This window comes from Peromyscus californicus, unplaced genomic scaffold, assembly GCF_007827085.1.
Source record: "Peromyscus californicus insignis strain IS unplaced genomic scaffold, ASM782708v3 Scaffold_3__1_contigs__length_106647218, whole genome shotgun sequence".
In the NCBI taxonomy this organism is placed as follows: domain Eukaryota; kingdom Metazoa; phylum Chordata; class Mammalia; order Rodentia; family Cricetidae; genus Peromyscus; species Peromyscus californicus.
Genome location: NW_026294551.1, coordinates 13,027,481 through 13,054,366, shown reverse-complemented (window position 1 = coordinate 13,054,366; position 26,886 = coordinate 13,027,481). Strand labels below are relative to the sequence as shown.

Below are 26,886 nucleotides of genomic sequence, written 5' to 3'. Positions count from 1 at the left end.
ACCTGTCAGTTTTCATCATTCATAGTGACCATAAACTCTGACACCTTAAGCTGCCTCAGCTTTCCTCTGGAGGGGTGGGGGAAGGGGGGGGGTTGGACACAACTTTGAACCAGGTCTAATACTGTGTGGCTTTCTTCTTTGCAGGGTTGAGTCCCTTCCAGCCTCTGCCTATCTTGCTTATTCCACTACAGTGCTTTTATTGATTTGCTCAAATACGTTGCCTAGAATTCATTTTGCCAGCTAGAGGATGGTAGCTTGAAGCACACTAGTGTGCTCTTGCCTTAAGAGAGATTTATTATTGCTCTGTGTGATGTATGTTTGCAGGTCTGTGTGTGTCATGGCACACATGTAGAGGCTAACTACATGTGTGGCCTCTGTACCATTCTTTGTGTGGGTTCTGGGGATCTGACTTTGTTTGTTTGTTTGTTTGTTTGTTTGTTTTTTGGCTCATGTGGGAAGCATTTTTCTGTGCTGAGCCATTCATCATGTGCCTGGTGTCATTGGTTTTTAAATTGTTTTTAAGATTAGGTCTCATGTAGTTCAGGCTGGCCTCAATTCACTTTGTAGCCAAGGCTGGTCTTGAACGCCTGATTTCCTGTCTCCACCTCTGGATTCCAGACATGCTCCACCATGCCCCATGACGTTGCTCTAGCTTGGGAAAAAATTTGTGTGTGTGTGTGTGTGTGTGTGTGTGTATCCAAGTGGCTTCAAACCTTCAAACTCACAGAGATCTGCCTGCCTCTGGCTCCCACATGCTGCTGTTAAAGGCTTGTATCACCATACTCAATGGTTATTTAACTTTTATGAGTCACTCCCAGCTTTCGCTTGATTGACTGTCAAAACTTGTGTAACTTCAAGTGCTCCTTGCTGGTGATGGAGAGTCAAATTTTTATCAACTCTAGACAAAGATGGTAATACCTAGTCTCTGCTGAACCCAAGTGTGTGTTATGGGGGGAAAACCTCTCATGGAGGCTTTGATCTGTTGACGAGATCTACTCATTCCTCTTGAGAGTTCCCATTTCATTTCCATCCATACTGGACCAGAAAGCTGTGTCTGTGGAGTGCTGGCCTTGGTCCCTCCAGATTTGTTTTTGCTGAGTTGAGCTGTGGCATTGTGTTGTCATCCTGAGGTGAGAGCACACCACAGCTGGACCCTTGTAATCACAGTTGTATTTTTCTGTTGTAAGAATGTCCTCAGACTGGGCAAGGTTGTAGACACCTGTAGAGAGGCTGTAACATCTTCATCTTCAGCTCAGGAAAATTAACCATCTTGACATCCACCAAACTCAACAATCACCATTGGCAAAATTAGTGTTCAAAAATGTCAGATTTAGGGGCCAACAAGATGACTTGGTAGATCAAAAGCTCTTGCCACACAAACCTGAAAACTTGCATTTGATTGCTTGAACTCACAGTGGAAGGAGAGAACTGACTCCACTAAGCCATCCTCTGACCTCAGTGTGTGTGCCATGGCACAACTCCCCCTCTCCAGTTACGTTTTTAAAAATCCAGTGAGATTTACTCTCAAAGGCCAGAGATGAAAGGTATTTGAAACAGATGTCCACTGGTTCGGAAGGTAATTCCAAGCGAGCAGACCTAATCCCTCTGGACAGACGATCATCACTGGAAAGACAGACGTGAATCTTAAGGTAATTTATTTGGCAGGAAGAGCAGTCATTTGAATATCCAGGGCTAGTGTGTTAACCATGGATGTCCCCTTTTGCAGCTCAGGGTAAAGGTTGGGTTTAACAATTTTGGTCATCCTTCCTGTAGGTGGAGCCAAAGCTTGTGATGGGAGCATGGGTCCTGAGCAACACCACACATCCCCTCTCATTTTCAACCTAGAAGATGATGCCGCAGAAGCTGTGCCTCTACAGAGAGGAAGCTCTGAGTACCAGGCGGTGCTGCCGAAGATCACCAGGATTCTTGCAGATGCCCTTCTTGACATTGCTCATGACAACAGCTCCCAGGCAGACTACACTCAGGATCCTTCAGTGACCCCCTGCTGTGACCCCTACCAAATTGCCTGCCGTTGCCAAACTGTGTGACTGGTCGTTCTTTTTCCCATGAGAAAGGTGATCTGTAAATTTCAGAGAGGTTAGGTTCACTTCCAAACTTCATTTTGGACGTGGATGTCTACTTTAGGAAGGAAGTTGCAGAATCTGGTTTAGAAGCTGTAACTTTCCCTCTCTCTGTGTAGACTGCCCCCTCCACAGGCAGGTTTGAGAAGCTTCAAGCACTCATACAGTGGGCATGGCATGATTGAGCTCTAGTGGGCTATGGAGTCACCGCACAGGTCCAAGTCCTAGGTTTTAAACTTGGGCAATGACTTAAATCTCAATTGCAAGTTGATTTTGAAGGTTAATGTGACATATGAAGTCGCCTGTGTATCCCCAGCACCAAGCAGATCCCAAGCAGGTCCTTAATGTTTTAGTTTCTCTCTTGTGTCCCCAGTTTCACTGGTCACTGGAGCAGAAACTCATTCTGGCTGGTATGTAGAGCTTGGCCGTCTTCAATACACATACAGATCACCAGGGAATCTTGCAAAATGCAGAATCTGGCTCAGGAGATCTAGAGGGGGGTCTGGGAGACTACACTGTTGCTGGATTCCTTTGAGATGCCTTGAGCAGCGCAGAGCTAAACCAAAGTTAGGTCTTCCTAGGCCTTGGAGCAGAAGAACTCATGGTCCTTCTCTCATGTAAATGTTGCATGGCTACACTATAAAGATTCAGGAGTCTGGGGCTGAAGAAATGGCCCATCAGTTAAGAGCACTGGATCTGGGGTCAGTTTCCAATACCTACATGGTGGCTTAAACTGTGTATAAGACTAGTTCTAGGGGACCCACCACTCTCCTCTGGCCTCTGAGGATGCCAGACATTCACATGGTACACATACATACATACATGTAGGCAACACTTTTAAAATAACATTTAAGATTTCTTCCCAGCCCCTAAAACTTCCAAGAAATAAAACAAAGAAACGTAAACAACTCACAAATGCATGCCATGATTTTATTTAATTAGTGTCCTGAATGGGACTCAAGGGTAATAAACGATTTATTCCAATCACTGCAAAAATACTTTGCCTGGTTAAAATAGTTTCTCTCTCTATGTCTGTAATATACAAGAAACACAATTCAAAGGGATTTCCTACTAAGTACATTTTTTTTTTTTACACAGCATATATTTGACAAGGATGCCCTTTTTAATATAAAATTCCGGTTATATACCAATATGGTTAGTTAGCATTTACACTGGTTTGAAGGTATTTTAAACAGCATGATGTGACTCCAACGTTCTCCTCACCCACTGGCAGCCAAGGCTGAGGGGGCTGGGTGGGGGGCTAACCATGGTCTACGGCTCAGGCAGCGAGGCACCCAGGATCCCTGCCTCCCCTCCCTCTCTGCTCACACAAGTGATTGCACTCCGTTTCTTCCACTGTCCTTGTTCTCTCCAAAACCACCCGACAGGGTGTCCTGACTTCTGGGGTGCGCTTCTTGTCAGGACTGCTTCGTTTTGCCCTTCTGACTTCCGCGGCACAAGATTATCTACCAAAATCAAAACAGAACGGCCTTACTCTTACTCAGGGAAGAGGCTGGGTTACCCACGGGTCTGTGCTATTCGGGTCAGCAGGGGAGGCTGGGCCTTTTGAAACGTTTATATATGACCACAGACTGACCCGCACTCATGGCCATGGGAAAGTCCACCCATCTTATGTAGGTGTGGACAGTGGTGGCACAGATCCCAACAATACTGTTTAAAAACTGTATGTGTGCACGTGTGCTTGTGTACATGTGCTTTTTCTTTTTTAAAGGCTCATCTTACTGTAAACATTGACTGCTAAATGACTGTAAAAAGAACACAAAACGTCAGCATGGGTTCTTGGTCCGAGTTGCTGTTCTTTTGCTCACAAGGTTAATATTAGTGTCACAGAATCAACAGACTGCATGCTGGCTTGCTAACGAAGCAAAAGCTGGTCTCGAAGCCTCTTCCCAGGGCACGAGATGATGAGCTTGCTTTTCTCTTGCTGGTCTTGAAGCGAAGTCAATCCCAAAGAGGAAAGTGGTGTTGCGGGGCGGGGGAGTGGCAGTCTACTTTATAAAGGAAGCTAGTGGCAACTCATGGGCTTAAGGCAGAGGCCCAGGGGCCTGAGGCTGACTCCACCAGTGAGCTCAATGTTCTTACCCAGAGGGGAAGTGATTTTGGCTAAGCTGAGACTCCCAAGATTCTTTTGTAGTCTCAGAAACTTCTAAAGAATTGTGAGTAAAGATATGGATTCTGGGAAAGTATTTGCAAGAGGCATGCAATTCAGAATACAGGCAGGGATAGAGGCTTTCCTAGCAAGCCCAGTCCAACACTTAGGCTACAGGGGCATGACTGAAATGGCTGTGCCAAGCAGCAACCCAGCAGGGCTCTCGCCTCTGCTCCTGTGCCTGGAGACAGAGAAGCCTGCCTGCTGCTGACCCAGGACCTCAGTTGGAACATCCATATTCCTGCAGGCCATGGGCTAGGCTGGGCCTGGTGGCCACCATGACACCCAGCACCTGCAGGTACCCAGAAGCTGTGCCAACTTAGCTGGACTCTAACAGTTCTGGGAACTTGTTTTCTCACGAACATTTACTGGCAGGAAGAATTTCTTGTGTATAAACAGTTTTTTTTTTTTTGAGGCTGGGGATGGACCCAGAGTCCATTGCCTCCTGAGCTAGCCACATCCCTAGCCTAGACAAGAATTCGAAATGCAGTTTAAGCCAACTTTCACAAATTTGCTCCTTAAGAGGGAGATAGGACAGCTGGTTTGTATCTGATGACCTGGTAGTGTTTAGGTGAGACACATCTGAACATTAGTAGTTTTGGATGTGTGTGTGTATGTGTGCGTGTGAGCACATGTACACGCACATACATGTGCATATGTATGGGGGGCTGAGCATGGAACTCAGAGCCTCTTACATGCTAGGCATATAAGACATCATTAGTCCATACCCCTCAACACTAGTTCTTAAATTAAGCGTCTCTGATTCTCCTCCTCTCCAGGAAATAGCTTACTCGGGGTTATTGTTTTCCTCCTCCAGCAAGGGACTACCTCCTACACGCCAATGTTCAAGTTACTCTAATTCTGTAAACACAGGAGGCTGCAGGCTCTGCTCTGATTGCAGTGAAGACTGATTCGGGATGTGTGAATCTTCTACAGCCGTCTCAGATTTTTACCAAAACTGCCAAACAGAACTGAGCGGGCATCAGACCTTGGCAGAATAGGATGTTCTGGTCATGTTTGTCCCCACTGTCTGACCTAGAGTGCTCTGGCTCCTGGAGGAGGTAATGCCAGCTAAATAGTTAAATACCCACGAACTTTCAGAGAAACTTTTAGAGTTCTAGGTGGCATCGTGGTGGCATCTAAGTGGGCATGGAGCCCAACGGCACCACTGGTTTAGGTGGCAACTGTTAGGCAGCAGCCAATGGCTGTCTTAAAATACACAATTAGGTTTTATTTTAAGAACTGCTCCTTTCCACCATTAATATATAACTGTTGCTTGGCGGCAATATATTTGGCAACTTGTCCATGAAAGTCCAAAAATGTAAATTTCAAACTGCAATCTACAAAGCCAATATGGAAGTCATAAACACCTCCTATTCACATGAGAAGGGGCCTCACCCACTTCAGGGCCCACAGGACCACTTCTTTCTATTCCCTAAGTCCTGACATGGCCTTGTATCCACCTGAAATGATTTCAAGTTGCCTATTGGGACTTTCTTTTTCTTTTTTTTTTTTTCCTTTTTGAGACAAGGCCTCAGGTAGCCCAGGCTGGCCTTGAGCTCACTGTGTAGCTAAGGTGACTCTGAATGTCTGATCCTCCCTCCTCCACCTGCCAACTACTAGAATTACAGGTGTGCACTATCACGTTCAGTTTTATGTGCTGCTGGGAACTGAACCCAGGGCTTCATGCATAGGCAAGCATTCGACCAACTGAGCCACACCCTAGTCACTAGTGCGTTTTCTAACTGAAGTTCACAGGAGGGGTGCATACTGCTTGAAGATGTAGCAGCTAAAGAGGCCCTGATAGTCTCCATGGTGTCGGGAGAGGGTCTTTCCTCCAGCTGTCGGTAGAAGCCAAGTCAGGTGCTCAGCCACCTCTGGCATCTCTCACTGCCAGCCAGCCGAAGTAGGATGCTGGGAAGCCTTGCTGAAGGTGTCCACGTGAGCCCATGCCACCCACACTGGCTTTGTACATGCTGTTTCCTGGTGAGTGCCCGCAGCTCCTGGGGATGCTCAAGAGTGCAGTGCCAGAGCTGCAGGCAGGGCACAGGTCAGTTCCTGCAGCCGGCTCAGAGTCCCAAACATGCCCCTTTCACTCACTATAACAAGTAACAGGCAGCATTCTACAAGGGCATTCCTAGGTGCTTCTGAAAACCAGACACAGGCGTAAACCCCGACCTCACAAGCGGCAAAGGCAGTGGATGTACAGAGGCAGAGGCAAGGAGTCTGGGTCTCTGGTGACCCAGGTTAGTATTTGGTTATGGTAATGCTGTCAGGCTTCAAGCACCACACCAACTGGGTAGCCTGTGGGATCTGAAACTGCAAAGTGGGTACCCTAGGACTCTGCGTTTGAAAGAGGATTAGTGGTTAGGAGCTAGAGCACGGGCCAGTGACTTTGCCTCCTGTGGGAGGCAAAGCTTTCTTCCAGGCATACAGATGGAGTAACTCTGTTAAGGGTTCCGAATGCTCACAGGGGGAAACTCATTCTCATCGTCAAGACACACTGGTCCCGTTGCAAATTCGTGTTCCGGAATAACTTCCCCTCGAAGCGCCCCACCGTCCTCAGAGTAACCTGGAGGCAAGAGTTAGAAATGAAAGAGGCGGCAGCCCATGGTGAGTGCTGGGGGGTCAGGACCTGAGGAAGGGAGAATGAAGGCAATGGGTGGATGCATCTCTGCCTCCCAGACAGAGGGACAGCTCAGGCTGAGTCTAAATCCTCTCACTAGCTTGTCCCTGAGCCCCAAGAGACAGGCAGGTCTCACCCACCTCCCATCTGAAACTCCAGCTCTTTGGAATTCTTCAAGAAGTGAAGGGTTATTGCTTATTAATTGGAGCCTTTAGTCCCAGAGACAGAGGCAGGCAGATTTTTGTGAGTTTGAGGTCAGCCTGGTCTACACAGTGAGTTCCAGGCCAGCCTGGTCTACACAGTGTTGTTCCAGGCTAGCCTGGTCTACATAGTGAGACCCTGTCTTTAAGAAAGAAAGAAAACAAAAAAGAAAAAAGGAGGGAAGGAGGGAAGGAGGGAAGGAAGGAAGGAAGGAAGGAAGGAAGGAGGGAGGGAGGGAAGGAGGGAAGGAAGGAAGGAAGGAAGGAAGGAAGGAAGGAAGGAAGGAAGGAAGAAGGAAACCTTGGGCTACATCCTCCTGTTAGGAACCCGAGGCTGAAGACTATTACCAGGCCTCACAGCAAGGAAACAACCTCGGAGAGTCACCCTGAGATAAGCAGCAGCCTGGAGCTGGGCGCCTCGGCGCTCACCTGGCACAGTGGAGGCTGCGGACGTGCTGGGCCTTGCTACAGTTGCTGCGTAAGACGGAGGTAAGGAAGGCCTGAGGTCGTTCTCTTTGTTGTCTTCTGTTGTTCCTGAGCTGAGCAAACTACTTGCAGCAATTAAGGAGAGGAAGAACAGAAGAATCAGCAGCGCATCTCCACAACACCTTCACACGGAAAAGGGCGAGGTGGCTCTCGCTCTGCTATTTGAGGGTAAATTACAGACCTGCCAGGACACTGTAAGATCAGCATGTACCCAAGTAGGTCAGCCATGCACCTTCAACATGACCCATCCCTTACAAGAGTAAGCAAAGCCCTGCCCTCTGCTCTTCTGGATCATTCAGGCAAGAACGCCAAGACATGCTCACAAGGTTGTGGGTGAGGTGCCGTGGCAGCTCACAGAATCCAGTCCACCACTGGTCAGCCCACAAATGTCACAGAATTCTAGGAACTTTGAAATCTGATTCTGTGAACATTTTTGACTATTCACTGTGTTCTTAAGGGCTGAGCGGGGGGCAGGGGGCAACTCATTTGGGGTATTATGTTTTGTATCTGGGCTCTGTTCCAAAGGGGACAGACAGTAGGCTGAGGGGGTGGGTGGGTACCTGACAGTGAGTCTGAGCTGAAGCAAAGCCTGCTGGGGGCTTGCTACAGAGACACCAGGAAGGAGCAGGGGCAGCAAGAACCCTGGAGCAGGTCACTGTCCCCAACACGGAGACAGCTCTGCACACCTGTTCCTGAACAGCTGTTTGGCAATTGGAATCTTCACCTGTGGGTTTTGATTAAGACGCACTCCCCTCCGTCCTGAGGGTCCAGATTGTAGATGTAAAGGTGTCCATCGGAGGAGGCTACTAGCAGTCGCGGCAGTTTTTGGATCCTGAGAGACAAGTGATGGATTGCTACAGATGTGGTGTCGGCTGGCAGAGCCTCACTCTCCCCTCCCTGTCTCCAGCACTTCTGCCTTTGAGAAACCCTTAGCCCAGTGGTCCAGAGTTGGGACTTCTGTACATGCCTTTACATCCCTCATTGATCATCTACTCTCAGGACTGTTTCTGGGTTTTGTATGGGATGGGACAAAGGTAATGTACACAGACAATAGCACCGTGGAAGGCTACGGCCAGCTTATTGGTGTCCCTAGATGGAATGCGGTCTCAATATTATATGTGTCTCTGACTTCAACAGTGATGGAAAGTGGAACAGAATACAGCTGGCTTACCGTCTAGGTTTATAAATGCGTGTGTTTACATGTATGCAAGTGAGCATGCATGCAGAGGCCAGAGGGCCCCCTTCTCTTGAGACAGAGTTTCTTACTGGCCTGGTACTCACTGATTAGGCCAGAGAGCCCCAGGGACCCACCTGTTTCCACCATCCTGTGGTGGGATGACAAGCACATGCTTCCACATCCAGCTGTTTCATGTGGGGTCTGGGGCTCAAACTCCAGTCTTTTTGCTTCTGGGGCAAGCATTTTATTGACTGAGTTACCTCCATAGCCCCTAAAATTATTCTTTTTCTTGTCTGTTGAGACAGGATTTTGATACATATTCTGGGCTGGCATTGTATTTGCAAAATCCCTGGCTGGGTCTCCTGAGTGCTAGGATTACAGATGTGTACTGCCATGCCCAGCTCAGTTTTTGTTTGTTTGTTTTGATTTTCTAACAAATGCCCTAAGCTTATTAAATTAAGACACCTGTCAGCCACATAGGCTATTAAGCTGGAACTCCATTATTATTATTATTATTATTATTATTATTATTATTATTATTATTATTGTTATTATTTTGAGTCAGGGTTTCTTTGTAGCTTTGCGCCTTTCCTGGAACTCACTCTGCAGCCCAGGCTGGCCTTTGCCTCTCAAGTTCTGGGATTAAAGGCTCCATTATTTTGTCTTACATAAACAAAGATTGTTTGTAAGGCACTGCCATTGGGACCAAGATTTGATATTTACATGCCAACTCCCAGCTGCCCCCTGAGAATCCACATTAAAACCAGCAAACAGATTCTGCTCGCCCTTTCTTGGGGCTGTTTTGTTTTTGTGTGCATGTGTGTGCCTGCTTGTCTGTATGTGCACCACATGCATGCAGTGCATGCAGAGGCCAGAAGAGGGCAGCAGATCCCTCCAACTGGAGTTATAGGCAGCTGTGAGCTGTGTGTACTGGGAACTGAACCCTGGTTCTCTGAAAGAGCAGTAAGGGCTCATAACCGCTGAGCCATCTTCCCAGCCCTGTCTTTTTTCTTTTCATACATTTAGGGCTTCCACATTCTGGGAAAATACATCTGTGAGTTTGGTGGCACTGTACATACGTGGACAGGGTACAGATGTTCTTCTGCCCAGAGAAGTTCAGGCGTCCTGTGGCGAAAGCCCTGTCCTGGTTCATCATGTCCGACACCTGGGCGGGGAGGTAGTTGGTAGCTGCCATGAACATCTTTCCCATGTAGCCACTCCAGGTGGAAGGCTCTTCTGGGCGGCTAGGGGAGGCAATGCAGAGGCAAGGGTGGGCCTGGGCTGTGGGCACAGGCCCCTTGCCAGTGATTGCTGTAGTCCAGCATTGGCCTCAGCAGGCAGAGGCTGTGCCTGAACACAGTGTTCCAGCCACAGAGACACATTATTCCAGCAATAACAACTAAAGAGCATCAGGACCTGCATGTCGTCCTTCAGAAGCCTGTAAGCCTGGTAAGAGGTACCCTGTGCTACTGCTTTCTTACAGTAGAGAGTGTTTCTGACCATTAGTCCGATTCCTAGATTTCCAAATGAGGGCAAAGGTAGAGATTCAGATGGAAGAGATATCTGCACCCTGTAAAAGGAGCTCACAAGCCCAAATGGGGTTCAGGGAAGAACAGACAGAACCCTGTGAAGGCTTCCTGAGCCAGACTGAGTAGGAAGCAAGCCTCCAGGCAAGACACTCGAGGAGGTGTCTCATTATGGCTCTGGAGCCATGTGGTACCCAGCATTCACAATGCTCAGGCACACCTCAGGAATCTGGGAGGTACCCTGCACTCACTGAACTTCATCTCAAGGTCTCCAAGGAGGTCCATGAATGAGCAACACTGCCATCTTAGTGTCCTATATTAGGGAGCATCTGCTATGAGGCCACTTGTAGGTGGGACCTGATCCTGGTGGGATACACAGCTCAGAAGCATTGGGCCCATTTCACACTGTTACCAACTGGCCATGTGGTCTTCAGACTAACCTCTCTGGGCCTTGACATTCCTGACTGAAAGGGACACTTTCAGACATACCTGTACTGATGGTCCTAGAGCGCTGTGCTCAGAGTTAGGATCTATCAAGAAGAATAACATTAAGACTTTACATTTAAGGTCGGGCACAGTGCAGATGTATATAAAGCAAAGGAACCTGAGTGGCTAAACACACAGTTCAGACAGGAGCCACAGAGCAGAGAGAGGCAGATGAGGGTCCTTAGCATCCTGTTTTCTGTTTCCTCATTTGGAATGCAGGAACAATCATGAATCCTCTGGCCTGCTTCCTCAGAAGAACTGAAGCTGACAGACAAGCCTATGAGATGTGTATGGTTTCTTTAATGATGGTGTCTCTGAGGTGGAGGGGTTTCGGGGGTTGTGGGGTGGTGACTGCTGCACTCTGCAGGTAAGGGGGAACTGAGATTTTGTTATCGAGGGGAAAAGAGAATAAAGGAGTCTGAGAAGGAGGAGCCATGTTCAAAGGAGCACTTCTAGAGGACTGATCCTGCAAGAAGATACAGATGGGCAGCTGCTGTGTGGCAGATCCCTCTGCATTGAAACATTCTCCCCAGGAGGGAATGAGGAAGGATTAGACTCAGGGGTGAATAAACCCTCACCTTTGGGAAGGCAGAGACTTGCAAGATTTTTGAAGGCCTTACAGAAGCACTGACCTGCCGGGAGAAGGGACTGTGGCCGGCCCAGCTGCCCCAAGGAGATCTCTCTGGGGCTACCACTGTGTAAACCATCAGCCCTGCTTGGTGGCCTTTTCATCATGTGGCTGCATTTGAGTCATCTATGCTCCTGTAAGGGTTCCTCCCCCAAACTCCTGTTAGCATCCCCGGCAAAAACTCACTGGTTCACCAAGCTGGCTTTTAGTGCGGTTGCTACTTCATTTTCTAGAGGTGAACAGACGTGTGTGCGCGCACGGCGTGTGTGTGTGTGTGTGTGTGTGTGTGTGTGTGTGTGTGTGTGTGTACTATCTCACACCACAACTGGTTAAAGAGAGAGCTGGGAAGAGTGAGGTTACATAGAAACACAACGCAGTTGAAGGTGTGGACAAGGGCAGCAGCCAGTGAGGCAGGACTAAGCTACAAACGGAAGCCATACTGCCCAAGACATACCCACACTTCACAGACAAGTCGAGAACTCAAGGTTCTGCCCCTGGCCACTGCTGGCCACTCACACAGAGCAGAGCTGGGAGATGGTGATGAGTTTCCTGTCTTAAACACTGGTGACTGACTGGCTGGGAGGTTGGGGGGGTGGGGGTCTTGGGAGCACCTGCCCGGCTGCTGCACCTCAGTGGTAAAGGTAAGGGCTGGGCGGGCCTCTAGGGCCCAGGCTGCCACCACAGGCAGAAGCTTCACAAGCCACTGAAGATTTGGGGACTGTGAAGCAGAGTCTGGAAAGCAGATGAAATAGGAGGAAAGTGTGCAGAATAAGAATCTCAGGTTTAACTCAAAGAAGAAAAGTCCCCCTGGGCTCATGTTTTGAAGCCGGCGGCACTGTTTTGACGTGGTAGCACCTTTAGGAGGGGAGGACTGGGCTAGGGGAAGTAGGTCCCAGGGGAGTGGGTCTTTGAAGGTCCTCTCTGTCCCTGGTCTGCAAAGATGAGAAGAGCCACAGCCAGAAGGTCCTGCTACCCCAAACCCACCATCCCTTCCCCACCACGATGGGTTGAAATCTGATGGAAACTTTCCTCTCATCACACTTTCTGGAAGGTCTGACGGCCACAGAGATGAAGTGGGAACTAATACCAGGAATGTCAGGGTTCCCCACGGAGGGAACACGCTTGCAGAGCAGTCCTAGCTGGGGGCCACACGGACACTAAACACGCTGCCATTCCTGGTTAACACAGCAACACCAGCTTAAGCACGCTGGTGTCCGGGCCCCACCAAACACTTTATATCAACAATGAACTTACTAAGTCCACACATAAGCTTAAGGTGCAAACACAATTACTATGCTTGTTTTACCGGTGATTGGAAAGTGAGCTTCTGAGAGACTGAACAAGCTTCCCAGAGTCTCAGAGCTCCAAAGGGGCCGAGTTGAGATGTAAACTGGGGAGTGTAGACCCAGATTTTTGCTTTTGTGCGGGACACCCCAGAACGTTCTGCGGGCGCACACGCTACCACACTGACAGCAGCAGGACCAGGTTTAGAGTGAGCGTCAGTGGCTGCAGCATAACCGGGGACCCATCCCTTCAGGCTGGCAGGTACTCTGCACACGGTGCTGCACTTGCCTGTCAGTCAGGTGCTCCAGCTTGAAGATGTGCACGGTCTCCGTGTTGCTGGAGGCACACAGGAACTGCGAGTCCATACTGAACACTAGAGAGCTGATTGTCACATACCTAGAGATAGCAACACACAGGCCAATAAGCCAGAACAGCGAGGTCATCTCCTCACAGTTCTAAGAGTAGCGATACGAAGAAATGAAAATGTGCCTTGACAAGGCTTACAACCCCTCCAACATCATGCTATTCATATTTAAAAAGCAATGTGGGAGAGATTCAGGGAGAATCATGGTCTTAGGTACGAACACACACACAGGGCCTGGCCCTTTCTCCCAGCCAGTGGATGGGAGATCTGCTTTCTTAGCATGAGATATCTCCCATCTGCTCTCAACAGATCCAGCTACAAAACCCATAGCCAAAAAGGTCCCAGCCACTGACATCTGATGTGATCCTTTAGTTCTCATCTGTGGAAAGAAGCAGAAATTGTTTCTGGATTGTGATTCACTGGCTCTCTGCCTTCTCCATGCTGGCCTCCCATGGACAAATCGGCCGGATCCTGCATTAAGTCTTCTCTGACTTCAGGTTTTAGAAAGCCCCCAGTGTAGCCCTGAGTTAATTACGTGGAAAGCACCTTAATCTCTAGAAGAGGAGGCCACAGAGCCTGCCTCTCTCCTCTCCCTAGATGGCTGCCAGGAACGATTTTAAAACGGACCGACGCTGAGCACAGACCTTTTCATTCCTCGACGAAACTCATAGAGTTTCTGCCCATCAGGCACAGAGAACACTCGGATGACGGTGCCCTGGAAGAGAAAGCGAGTGGACTTTTCCCAACCACAAATGCTTCACACAGAAATGTCCCTTTTCAGGGCAGTTTGTATCACTGGCTTTGAACACCTGTCTCTGAGGAGGAAGCACAAATCATTGGGCACAAGGGCATTTTTATCTGTATATGTGCCAAATAAGAATTCTTGGAACATGTGTTAAATACTGTCTTTCCCTCCCTATCCTTGTCCAAGTCTCTTTCAGTGTGTGCATGGTTGTGTGTGGGGGTGGGGTGGGGTGGGGTGGGGCGGGGTGGGGCGTCACAAACTGTTCTAGACTATTCTATCTCTGCTTATCAAAATATATCTGCTTTGCATGGCATTTGGAATATAACTTGGTCACTTTATTTATTCTGGTCAACAGAGTCCAATCTCTCTCCCTATCTATGGACAAGAGGCACATGCGTTTCTCAATAAGACCACAAGTTTTTATGCATCTTGCATAATGTCACCATTTGATATGACAAATTCACTGACAGACCACAACAGGCAGGGCCCAGATAGTCTCCCTCGGAAACCACTTCTGAGCAGGCCTAGAGACCAGTCAGTCTCCACATGGCCATCACCGTGTTCTGGCTGCAATGTGGGCACTTCAGCGGGTGTCCTGCAAACCCCCCGACAGGAGGAGAAGCCAGAGCACACTCACTTTCTCAGACGCACTTGCTAGTTTGGAGCCCGAGGAGTTGAAGGTGATGGCGGCCAGTGTTCCCTCGTGGGCAGCGATGGTGCACACTGTTTTCTGTGGGTGTGGGGGAGAAGTGGAGATCGATGCTGGGGAAGAGGGAAGAGGAATTCCCTCCCTCCTCGCTCTCTGCCTTGTCTGCCTGCTCTCCAGGGGCCACTTGCATGTAAGCCGAAAGTCCTTTCTACCGAGCTTTGCTAGTCGTATTCTGGCCTCCAACTCTCTCTGTGTTTTGGGTCATCAATGAATTTAATCAGGGCCACTTACAGGGGTACGGACAACCCAGCAGTGGCTATCCTACTAAAGAAAATGTTTACCCCCCCCCCCCCAGCAAATTAATAGCCTGTATGCGGCTGGCTCTCATGAAGTTCGCCTTCCATGACAGAGTGCTCAGTCAGTGCAGGTGCAGAGCACAGAGAGCCTGAGGGTGTGATAGCCACGTTATGATGCCAAGACAGCGTTCTACAGCAATCCACCCTTTCTTCCAGGCCTTATGTCCTTCCTGACCCATCTTCTGTGACATTCCCTGAGCTCTGTGTGTGTGTGTGTGTGTGTGTGTGCGCATGCATGGGTGTGTGCATGCTTGCTTGTGTGTGTGTGTGGAGGGAGAGGAGGGGGTTATCTTATGTCTGTTCCTTTCCCTGCCTTAGGGAAGGTGGATGAGCAGCCGTGTGCCTGATACAGAGATAGGCTGTTAGGGGCTCTTTGTGCTTTCTTCTTCAGGGGTTTCCCAGAGTGCCCCTGCCCTGCTGGGTGATGCTCTAGGAAGCTGCAGGGAGTGGAGGGCAGGGAATACAGGACTGTCTCACTGATCCCACCTTGGGCAGGTGCTTGGCCTTGTTCCGGCACCTGCCTCACAGTGATGTTGACTGATACTGTGAGCCTCAACACAAATATCATTTGTTTTCCTCATCCAACTGCTGTGACCAGAGAACTCCCCCACACAGCTCACCCCACTGCAACAGGGACTCCTTATCTAAGTCTATTCACCAGCTGGCCAGGGCAGGCGGGTTGGCGCACCAGGGATCACGGTGAACTTACCAGGGAGTTTCCATCATAGAGAACAATCTCTCCTGTAGTCTGGCTTCCAGGATATGCCAGGTAGGAGTTGGAATGGTTGATAGAGAGGGCACATAGACCTGGCAAAGAACAGAGGATGAGGAGAAAGGAGCTTGGCTAGAAAGGGCGCCTGAAAACCATGTGTCTAGAGCGCCACCTGCTGGCGAGGGGAGGAACATCTTTGAGTATTTCTGTAGCTTATTCTAATCACAGGTTTCTTAAATTGTATGTTGTCACCCACACAGGGAATCATGTAACTGAATAAAGGGTCACAAAAAGTTGGCAACAATAGAAAGTTTCTGAATTCACAACAGGCAAATATTAATTCGAAGTGAAGCACTTAAGGACTCTGAGGTGACTGCAGCTTTGATCTGAACACACAACACGCACACACTTTACCACGCATGCTATCACACCACACAGCACCAACACACACAGCCTTTGAGCACCTTGGCTCAGCACTGTATGCCATGAACGGCAGGGTTCTTCCGGTACACACTTTCCCGCTCTTACAGAAAAGTAACAGTTAACAGGAAACAGAAACGTTTACTATCTTCCTACATTCCTCATAATGTTTGTATCAAATTGGTATACCTTGATACTGTCTTGTGTTAGAACTGTTGATTTTAAAAATTGCTGTCTGGGTTGCTGATTTGAATTTCTTTTAAAAATGGTTAAATGAACTTTGGTTTGGGATTTGGACAAAACTTATGAAATGGTCCTAACATACTCTGCCAGTTTGTATTACACATTTATATGAAGTAGTGTTTTGGCACTAACAATTACAAAATAAAATTATTGATGAATTCTGAAAAACATTTAAGATGATCTATGTCCTGCAATATCACATGTTCAGCCGAGATTTAATTACTCACGTAAAAAGAAACAAGCCCGTCCATGTCATTAGTGTGAAAATTTTATTGTCTTCAATAAATGTTAAGATTATACCCATGAATTATTTTAAAACAAATGTATAATATATTATCTGCAAATGTTTGATATGCATACATATTTTATATACATATATGCTTGAGGTCATGTAAAAATTTCATGGGCCAGTCAGGCGGTGGTGTGCACTCCTTTAATCCCAGCACTCGGGAGGCAGAGGCAGGTAGATCTCTGTGAGTTCAAGGCCAGCCTGGTGTACAGAGAGAGTTCCAGGACAACCAGGGATACACAGAGAAATCCTGTCTTGAAAAACCAAAAAAAGAAAAAAGCAAAACTTCTTGAGGCCAAAGCGGGTTGCTAATGGGAAAAGTTTAAGAAACCCTGTTCTGGTCACAGGATTTGAGTCAAGGACATTTGCAGTAGACTTCCCAGGTTAACCCTGGCAGCGACCCCTTCACTGCTGAGCAATCAGAACTCAGAATACGAAGAAGATTCGTCTCCACGTTTTTCTCCCCAAGGCACTGAAACAGCATCTACTTCTCTTCCAATCCCATTAACCTCTAGAACTCTGTGAGCGTGTACTCAGAACTGAAACAGGACTTCCCAGTGGGAGAGGTCAGTGTGCTTTAGCCTCGGCTGAGAGCGTCTACATAGTCAGCCAGGAACTTCAAGGTGGACGGCAGGAAAGGTAAATGACCTCGTTTCTCAGCAGAGCCTGCTCTGACCAGGAGAGCAGAGCCTTCTGGGGCAGAGGTCTGCATCTTGGTTGAGACAGTGAGCTTGGCCTTTGACAGAGACTTTTGCATTGGGATATATTGGATGTAAAGTGCTCCAACACCTTCTGGAAATGTAGGAAGTTAAACAGACTCCTGAAGTGAGAAGGCATTTTTATTATAGGGCAATTCTGGGGAGGGGTTGTCCCTGAGCATGTAACCAGAGGTTCTTCACAACAATAACTGAGATTAATAGTCATATAAGGTAGGAACTCTAGAGACAAGGATCTTCAAGAAGATTATATGATTATATATTAGCACATTTAGTGGGTTCTTATAAAAAACATTTGTAAAACTTCAGACCAGGCTAAAAGACTCCTTACCTATCCTGTAGGGGAGGAGATGAGAGAGTGAAAAAAAAAATCAAACCTGACTTCAAACCAGGTCTTGCTTCCTGCTCTGGCCTCCCCGAGTGTGCAGTCACGCCTCTGCCCTTATCTCTCCCCACACAGAACTCCAGGAGAAGGCTGGCTGGGCACACTCAACTGCAGCTGCTGGCCCAGATGTGAGATATATCTATATAAGACCTATACAAGGTCACTTGGGGTCCTTGGCATCATAAGAGGCCACACGCACCTTCCCAGCTCTGCTCTGTGAACCCCAACCCCCGTATCTGAGTTCTCTGTAACCCAAATGTAATTTCAAAGGCAGCTGGGAAGACAGAGGGGCTCTGGCCCTGAGAAATGGAAGAGGGAGAGGAGACCGCCTGGGCTCGAGTGGGAGCTGGTACAGTGGTGGGAGAGAGACTGAGATCCAAAGTGTAGAAGAACTTGAGGACCAAACCAAAGATCTTACAAATAAGGGGATGTCTATGAGGGTTTCTGAGTATATGGGCCTGAAAAAAGCAGTCTTAAATCATAATGGGGGGGGGGGGGTGGACAGAATGTTTGCTTTATAAGCATGAGGATGTGGATCCAGAGCCAAGATACATATAAAACAAACAAACAAATAAACAACAAAACAAAACAAAAAACCCTAGCACCAGTTCTGTGGAGTGCAGAGACACGAGGATCACTGGGCGTTCTGGCCACCAGCCGACCTCCAGTTTCAGTGAAAGACCCTCCTATCTCAAGAGAGTAAGGCAGGGAGTGACAGAGCAGGACACCCGATGCTGTCTTCTGACCTCCACACCCACCATTACCCTCCCACCTCTCTGTCACACTCACACACACACACACACACACATGAGTAGTCACTTCATAATTACTAGGATAGCTGCAATTTAAAAGGCACCTAGGGACTAGAGAGACGGCTTGGCAGTTAAGGTCATTGGCTGCTCTCCTAGGCCCTAGGACCCAGGTTTGATTTAGAGTACCCACATGTTCACATTGTCTCTAACTCCAGGTCCAGGGGAATCTGGTACCTCCTTCTGGCCGCCACTTGCACCAGGCACACATGGTGTACATACATACATATATACAGGCAAAACACCTATATACATAAAAACATTTTTAAAAAAACATTTTTTTTGATTTATTTATTTATTATGTATACAGTATTCTGCCTGCATGTGTCCCTGCAGGCCAGAAGAGGGCACCAAATCTCATTACAAGTGGTTGTAGGCCACAATGTGGTTGCTGGGAATTGAACTCAGGACCTCTGGAAGAGCAGTTGGTGCTCTTAACCTCTGAGCCATCTCTTCAGCCCTTTTTTTTTTTTTTGGTTTTTCGAGACAGGGTTTCTCTGTGTAGCTTTGCGCCTTTCCTGGATCTCACTCTGTAGACCAGGCTGGCCTTGAACTCACAGAGATCCGCCTGCCTCTGCCTCCTGAGTGCTGGGATTAAAGGCGTGCGCCACCACCGCCAGGCCCATATAAAAACATTTTTTTAGAGGAAGCTAAGAAATACTAATGAAGAGATGGAAAAATTGGAAGGATGTATATAGGGATATGAATTGGGGCAGTGTGTTGGAGAGCAGCCTAGGAGGTCCTCAGAAGTTAAACACAGTTATCACATGACCTGGAAATTCTACTGTCATGCATACACCAGAAAGAAATAAAATCAATGTCCACACAAAAACTTACATATGAATGGTTACAAAACAATATCCATTACAATAGAAAACTGGAAATACAGGGGAAGGGTAAGTTAGGGTTAGCTTAGCCAAACTAAGGATGTATGGACACCCACGGCTTTGTGAACTAATTGAAAACATTTTTAAAGGAGGAGTTTGAATACAGCTACCCTGCAAGATAATATGTCCCTCAGAAGACATGCCATTAAATGAGAATCTCAGTGTTGGGCATGGGACATCTCCCTATGAGTAGTGGATTAGGAGGCCCCTGAGGCCCTCCACTCCAACAACACAGACTCTTAGCTGCCCACCATAACTAGATGGTGAGATCCAATTACTAATGACACAACACATATTGGTTACAGGACACAGAGAAATCCAGTTGGAACTGACCTGGAAACTTCCTCCTAGCTTTTATAGTGCCAGAAGGTACTCTGCAGGCCTCTGGAGGAGAAAAGTCATCAGCAGTATTACCCAGTGGGAACCTCTACATGCCATAATACCAACCTACCAGACAAGATGTGCCTATCAATGCAAAAGTGGTACACAGGTTATGGGGGCAGCCAACAGCTTTGGGTTGAATTTGTTTTGTTTTGTTTTTTTGTTTTTCGAGACAGGGTTTCTCTGTGTAGCTTTGCGCCTTTTCCTGGAACTCACTTGGTAGCCCAGGCTGGCCTGGAACTCACAGAGATCCACCTGGCTCTGCCTCCCAAGTGCTGGGATTAAAGGCGTGCGCCACCACCGCCCGGCTGGGTTGAATTTGAGGCCTACTCTATCAGAGGGAAGTTATGCCTGGTATAAATACCCATAGCTCAGGAGGTCACAGGTCCTGGAGGGAACACTCTACTGTGGTCTTGCTGAATGGACGTGTTGTCAACCCACTTTCTAAATATTTATGTTTATATACATAAACTAGTGCTGCCTTCAACCTTAGCCGTAAAAGCATCTCTTCGCAGTTATCATCAGACAAGGAAGACTCATAACTGGTCAAAGTGCTGAGAACAAGCAGCTAGTGAGAACTCAGCCCAAACTGGGGCATCTATAAGAACACTCCCCTACCCTAAGGCTCAGAGGACATTCAAGAAGAGGGGGCAGGAAGAACGGAAGAGCCGGAGGACAGGGAGGAGTGCTGTAAAATTCGTCTACTGGACATGACATGACCATTGCACTCATCACGGCTGTGGGGACCTGCACAAGACCCACACAAGATCAAGTCCACAGCCTCGTCAGCATTCCCATAGGCAGCACAGGCGGGCCTAGTAGGTTACAAAAAAAAAAAAAAAAAAAAGAAAGAAAAGGAAAGGACAGGACAGGACATGAAGCCGGGATTGGGAGATGAAATTGCCGAATAATAATAATAATAATAAAGATTCTAGCCGGGCGGTGGTGGCAGAGCCAGGTGAATCTTTGTGAGTTCGAGGCCAGCCTGGGCTACAGAGCGAGATCCAGGCAGGACAGGAACTAAAACTACACAGAGAAACCCTGTCTCAGAAAGAAAAAAAAAGATATTCTATTTTTTAAAAGGTGGAAACAACCCATGTGAACCAATTGGTGGATGGATAGATAAGATATGCCATGTCCTTCTAACAGGTTATTATTTGGCAATAAACAGGAATTAAGTATGACACATGCTGCAACACAGATGAATCCTGAGAGCACTAAGTGGTAGAAGTCAGTCCAGAAGACCACATGAATGGTCAGTACAGGTAAATTTATAGTGACAGAAAGTACATCAGGGCTTACCTAGAGCTAAGGGAATATGAGGGGACAGCTCAGAGGCACAGGATGTCTCTGAGAAAAGGGTGTTGAGAATGTTCTAAAATTAAAGGTAGGGCTGGTGAGATGGCTCCATGGGAAAGGGGGCTTGCTGCCAAGCCTGACATCCTGAGTTAGAGCCCTGGACCCACACTGTAGAAGAAGAGAAGTGACCCGTGAAAGCTGCCCTCTGACTGCCACATGTATGTATAAATAAATGTAATAAAATACACATGACTAAACACAATAAAACATTTATTAATAAAATTATGATAATGGCTATACCTTCTGTGAACACACTAAAGTCTATTAAATTATGCACTCTATTTACTTTTAATTTTTATATGTGTGTGTGGGGGGGATGGGGTGGGGAGTGAGTGGGGGAGGTGTGTATGAGCGCATGCGTACGCACAGGTACCTGAGGCAGCCAACAAAGGGCACTGGAGTCCCTGGAGCTGGAGTTATGGACAGTTGTTAAGTCTTCAGAAGTGGGGGTTGGGAACCAAACTCGGTCCTTTGGAAGAACAGCAAGTGCTCTTAACTGCTGAGTCATCTCTCCAGCCACAAACTGTGCACTTCAAATGAGTGGATTCTACAATGTGTGGATTATAGATCAAAACGGCTTTTGGGGGGAGTGGCAGACATCATTTTTATCACCGTGTGTTAATTACACAGTGATTATGACCATCTCATGTAAACATGTAACATTCTAATTATCTCCATCTCGCTATTGCCCTCTTTACCCTCCCCCCGCTTGTCCATTTACCCCCCTTACCCTCCGTGCTGTGCCTCTCTTTTTTTTTCTGTCTCCTTCTCAAGGAAGTACAGAATTTCGGGAGGCTTTGTGTGACAGGGACAGATACCTGCCCTGTACCCCTCGGCTCTGTTAGGCCTGTTTCCCATCTGAAATGAAGGGGGCTCCCATGATGGCATTGTTCTCTAAGGGGATAGATTCAATTGCCTAGCCCCACCCCACCCCCCAACCTATAGAGAGCTCCTTGTGGCTGAGCGAGCGAGCCAGGAGGCCTGAAGCAGAACCTTGGGCAAGCACTCACAGTTGTCTTTTGGAATTTTAGGTCAAGATATAAATATCCCAGGGAGGAGGAAAGGCTTAAACACTTCAGGCTAACTTTGAACTTTCTGTCACATCCAGTGGAGAAGTAGATGACACTGGATTCTAACAGTAGGGGACAAAGGATACTGGCAAGGACAGGTGGCCTGTGACACACACCCCTTATTACAGCAGCTGTGTTTCTGGGCTTGCACCTCTGCCAGCTCACGTGACTTCAGAGAGGGATCTGGAGCAGACCTGTGCAGACTTAGGAGGCGTCCCAGCCATGCTCACTGGAGTCCCTCCCGCCCCCCCCCCCCCTAAGTCTCAGAGCGATCATCCCACATCCCAAGGATGTGCTCTCTGACTTGAAGGCAGGAGGAAGCCGGAAGACCCGCTTCAGGCGTAGCCACGCCCACCCCAGAGCCTTTTGTTTCTGCCATTGATGCCTCACTCATTGGTCATTTTTTAGGAACAAAGTGGACTCTTTCTTTGATATTATTTTCTGTATAAAAGTGCAGGGTGGGTGGGCTGGAGAGATGGCTCAGCGGTTAAGAGCACTGGCTGTTCTTCCAAAGGTCCTGAGTTGAATTCCCAGCAACCACATGGTGGCTCACAACCATCTGTAATGAGATCTGGTGCCTCTTCTAGAGTGCAGGCACACATGCAGACAGAACACTGTATACATAATAAATAAATAAATCTTTTTTTTAAAAGTGCAGGGTGGCAAAGCCCAGAAAATACAGAGAAAAGAAAAAGGAAGAAGAAGAAGAAGAAGAAGAAGAAGAAGAAGAAGAAGAAGAAGAAGAAGAAGAAGAAGAAGAAGAAGGAGAAGAAGAAAAAAAGGTGGCCAATTTTGAAACTCAGGGTTTTCTCTCCTTCCAGTATTTAAACATGTCTTTACGCTGTTTTTCTATATAGGCATGGGGTTTTAAAGTGTTTACATTTATTCATGGGGGGGGGCGGGCGTATGGGGGAGACACGAATGTGCCATGCTATGCATGTGGAGGTCAGACAACAGATAACATGTGGGAAATCAGTTCTCTTCTAGTATGTGGGGTCCCGGGGACCCAGCTCATGTCCCTAGGCTTAGCAGTAAGTGGCTTCACCCCCTGGGCACCCCACCCGCCCAGGCATGGGGTTTTAATGTGGCTTCTGGCCTTGTTTTATAGTTGATGCACATGGTCATAAACAGCTGCTATTTCCTCGAGATTTTTTTGCCTACAATTCTCCCACATCTGAAAAGCCGAGCCTGTTATTAATTCAAGAACCAACAACACTGCATAGCTGGAATTGTAAGAAAGTCCTTCGATCCCCCTCCCAACTTTAGGCAGCTCACTGAAACTGGCTTAGCAAACGTGGTTGATTAATGCCTCAAGGGACACTTTCCAGGGCTAGAGGATGCAGCTCAGTGGTATGGTGTGTGTGTAGCATGTACAAGCCTCTGGGTTCCAGCCTTAGCACCACTCAATCAAGATGCTTTACAATTTCCTGAAAGAAAAAAAAAAGTCAAGAAATCCACTGAGTGTGGTGTGGTGTGGTGGTGCATACCTGTCAGCCCAGCACTTGGGAGGCTGAGGCAGGAGGATTGCAAGTTTGAATCTAGCCTGGGTGAACAAGACCTTATCTCAAAAGAAAAGAAGAAAAAAGAAAAGAAAAGAGAGAGAACTGACCCATGTACTGTAAGTACTTTTGCTACCCTAATGGTGGGGGATTGTTTATGGCCCCCACTATTTCCATCTACAGAAAGGTGGTGTGTTGGGCAATGACCACCGGCTCTCCTATGAACCCACTGACGTGTTATCCAGAATATTCCCTCTGTCTGCCAGAGGTCGCCAGCTGTGACTCCACCCCATCCAGCTGTTCTATGACTGGCAGGCTTTCGTGGAGATTGCCACCCTTCACTGCTCAGGGCACAGACTGCTGGCTGGCGGGAAAGGAACTCTCAGCTCAGGCTGGCCAGCCCTTGAAAGGAAACAGCCTGTAATCTGTGACCTACAGACAGAGAAGGAAGGACATTTACAGTCATCTTAGACACTGAGCACCAAAGAAGGGAGCACCTTAGAGCCAACTGACCCCCAGCCACTAAACTTGGGTGGTAAGGCCAGTTGACAAAGCATTCTGTCTTCCTTGTGTTCTAGGGAAGGATTTCTAAAGCCAGGAGGCAGTGTTTCCCTAGAAAACAAACAAGACAAAACCACACGAGGAAGCTCTGGGCATCTGAGGAGTCATGTTCTTCACAGGACAGAGTGACAGACTGATGTGCTGACCTGGGAGCTGCCCTCAGGATGAAGGGGGACTAGAGAGAGAGGCTGGCTGTTCACACAAACACAGATGGACCCTGGCTTCTTCACACATTAAGTCAGTCCCTCCACTCCGTGCAGCTCCACAAGCCGGAACCCATCACCCCAGCTCACTGCCAGGAAAAAGCAGTTCAGAGGAAGCAGCGGTGGGAACTGTGAATTTGGGATTTGAGACTATTTGGTGCTATTGCTCTAAGAGGACATCAGGCATCTAAATGGTGCTGTGATTAACTTGTCTGTCTTTTAAATGAATTAATCAACATATCCCTGAATCCTGCTGTAATATTTATCTGAGACCAAGAAAATGTTTTTCATGTTTTTCTGCAGGGGAGCAGGGAGCAAGGAGCAGGGTCTCAACTATGTAGCTCTTACCTATCCTGGAACTCACTATGTAGCTCAGACTGGCCTCCAACTCATGGGTAATCCTTCTGCTTCAGGCTCCTGAAAGCTGGATTACAGGTGTGCATCACAACTCCTGGCTCTAACTTTTCTTGAGATAAAAGTGGTTGATTTAGTGTTGGCAGGGGTGGGGATGCACATCTCTAATCCCAGCATTCAGGAGACAGAGGCTGGAAGATTGAGGGTTTGAGGCTAGCCTGGGCTATAAGGTAAGACCCTATCTCAACAAACAGATGAAAAGAGACTTATTCCCTTTCATCAAGGGCACAAACAACCTCCTGCTTTTAATTTATTTTTCTCCTTGCTTTGCCCTCACTGCAAAAATTAGACAACCAATGAGTTTTCTTGGCTGCAGAGAAACAAATACAGTCATACATTGTAAACTACTATTCTAGCCAAGAATAGACCATATACACAATAGTATTCACCATCCAGCCCAAGTTTACTATGCTACACTATCTAGGCTTGCACAGGGATACTGTGAGGTTTGCCAGTGAGGAAATCACCTAACGACACAGTTCTTGGAACTCCTCCTGTCATTACGGGACACATGTGTGTATACTGGATTAAGACTAAGAGAAAGAAGGGAGTCATTTCCTTTTTCCTGTAGTGGGGCATGCCTCCGCGCTGAAGCTGCTCCAACACACAGCCCCAGTGGCCAAGAGATGAGTGCGAGGCAGGAAATGGGCTAACTGTACCCCAAATGTACTCACTTTAGAGTGTACTTTTCTATGTACTGCTCAGCTCTTCCCAAATCCAGCAAAGTAGAGCTCAGGCTCTCTCCTCTGGGACCTCTGCTCAGATTCCAGCATTTCATATGCCCATCAGAAAAGCATGTCTTCTCTTGCATTGTCCACAGCCCACGGTGAGGGCATTTCACCCCTGCCACAGGGTGCTAAGGCCTCTGCCTTCCACTGACCCAGAAAAGCTGGGATCACAGTTCCAGGTAAGCAGAGGGTTGGTCTGTGTGGGAATCTCTGCTCGGGAGTCCACTCCTCCCATTCCAGACCCCGCCCCTCAGGAAGCCCACCAAGGGTCAGCTCCTCCCCTGGAGATATACAGGACCAGTCTACAGAGTATTTAAGACACTGTCTCTAAACCTGCTTTCTCTCCTGCTTCCTTCCCCCAAGAGTCACCTGGGAATTGCTTTACTTAGATTAAACTTGGTCTTATTAATTCGGTGTAATCTGATTTATTGCATTGGCAGAGAAACCAATATCTGGGTGCGGAAACCTTTTGGTTTGTCCCTGTTGGGGCCTGCTGCCGCTGAGCACACAGAAATGTTACGATAAATGCTCTCCTAGACTGGTTCAACCCTTATTCCTAAAATGGTAAACTTACCACTATGAATCCCTTCCTGGTCGTGGCCCCCATAGACTCATGTGTTTGAATGTTTGGCCCACAGGGAGTGGCACTACTAGGAGGTATGGCCCTGTTGGAGTAGGTGTAGCCTTGTTGGAGGAAGTGTGTCATGGTAGAGGCGGGCTTTGAGGAGGTCTCATATATGCTGAAGCCATACCCGGTGTGACAGTTCACTTCCTGTTCCTGTGGATCCAGGTGTAGAACTCTCAGCTCCTTTTCCAGCACCATGACAGCCTGCATGCAGCCATGATTATCTCCATGATGATAATGGACTGAATCTCTGAACTGTAAGCCAGCCTCAGTGAAACGTTTTCCTTTATAAGAATCTTCACAGCAATAGAAACTCTATCGAAGACACTGGTGAAATGTGCTTCAAAGTCATTAACTCCTGGAGCTTTATGCTCTTCTTCTGCAGTGTTGGGGATGGAACACGTGGTCTTGGGCAGCTAGCCAAGCACTCCACCACCACCATTCTCAGTCTCCCTCAGACCTTCATAACGGCCTTAGCATCTTTTTCAAACATTGTTTTTACCTATTGATTTTTATGTCATGAGTATTTTGTTTGCATATATGTATACTACATGTATGTCTGGTGCCCCTGGAAATCAGAAGAAGGCATTGGATACTCTGGAACTGGAGTTATATGGAGGGTTGTGTGTGACCATGTGGGTGTTGGGAACTGAACATGGGTCCTCTGGAAGGGCAGTAAGTTCTAACCACTGAGCAATCTCTCCAGCCCCAGTCTCCGCATCTTAGAGGGGACAGGAGTAGTTTGGTGCTAGTGAATGTGCCAACAAGCATGTGTGAGATCCTGGGCTTAATCCCCAGGGCCACACA

The 26,886-nt window shown here is 47.7% G+C and overlaps 2 protein-coding genes across 12 annotated transcripts in view; one reads left to right on the top strand and one right to left on the bottom strand.

Annotated features, from left to right (window-relative positions):
• Positions 1–2,882, top strand: part of Arsg (arylsulfatase G) — a 132,492-nt gene extending 129,610 nt beyond the window's left edge. For 6 of the 7 annotated variants that reach the window (XM_052757241.1, XM_052757245.1, XM_052757243.1 and 3 more), the window contains one exon: positions 1,774–2,882. In XM_052757241.1, the coding sequence (XP_052613201.1) occupies positions 1,774–2,048 (275 nt within the window). In that variant the 3' untranslated portion in view covers positions 2,049–2,882. The remainder of the gene's footprint in view (positions 1–1,773) is intronic. The other variant, XM_052757244.1, reaches the window with a different exon arrangement.
• A 115-nt stretch (positions 2,883–2,997) lies between these two features.
• Wipi1 (WD repeat domain, phosphoinositide interacting 1) overlaps positions 2,998–26,886 on the bottom strand; it is a 39,907-nt gene continuing 16,018 nt past the window's right edge. The window contains exons 5-13 of one of the 5 annotated variants that reach the window (XM_052757248.1): positions 15,488–15,585; positions 14,411–14,503; positions 13,673–13,743; positions 12,953–13,060; positions 9,820–9,984; positions 8,288–8,395; positions 7,507–7,628; positions 6,723–6,823; positions 3,385–3,547 (exon numbers count right to left, since the gene is read on the bottom strand). In XM_052757248.1, coding sequence (XP_052613208.1) covers positions 3,500–3,547; positions 6,723–6,823; positions 7,507–7,628; positions 8,288–8,395; positions 9,820–9,984; positions 12,953–13,060; positions 13,673–13,743; positions 14,411–14,503; positions 15,488–15,585 — 914 coding nt within the window. In that variant the 3' untranslated portion in view covers positions 3,385–3,499. Of the gene's footprint in view, positions 3,548–4,615; positions 6,824–7,506; positions 7,629–8,287; positions 8,396–9,819; positions 9,985–12,952; positions 13,061–13,672; positions 13,744–14,410; positions 14,504–15,487; positions 15,586–26,886 lie in introns of those variants that run through there. The other 4 variants (XM_052757249.1, XM_052757246.1, XM_052757247.1 and 1 more) reach the window with 4 other exon arrangements.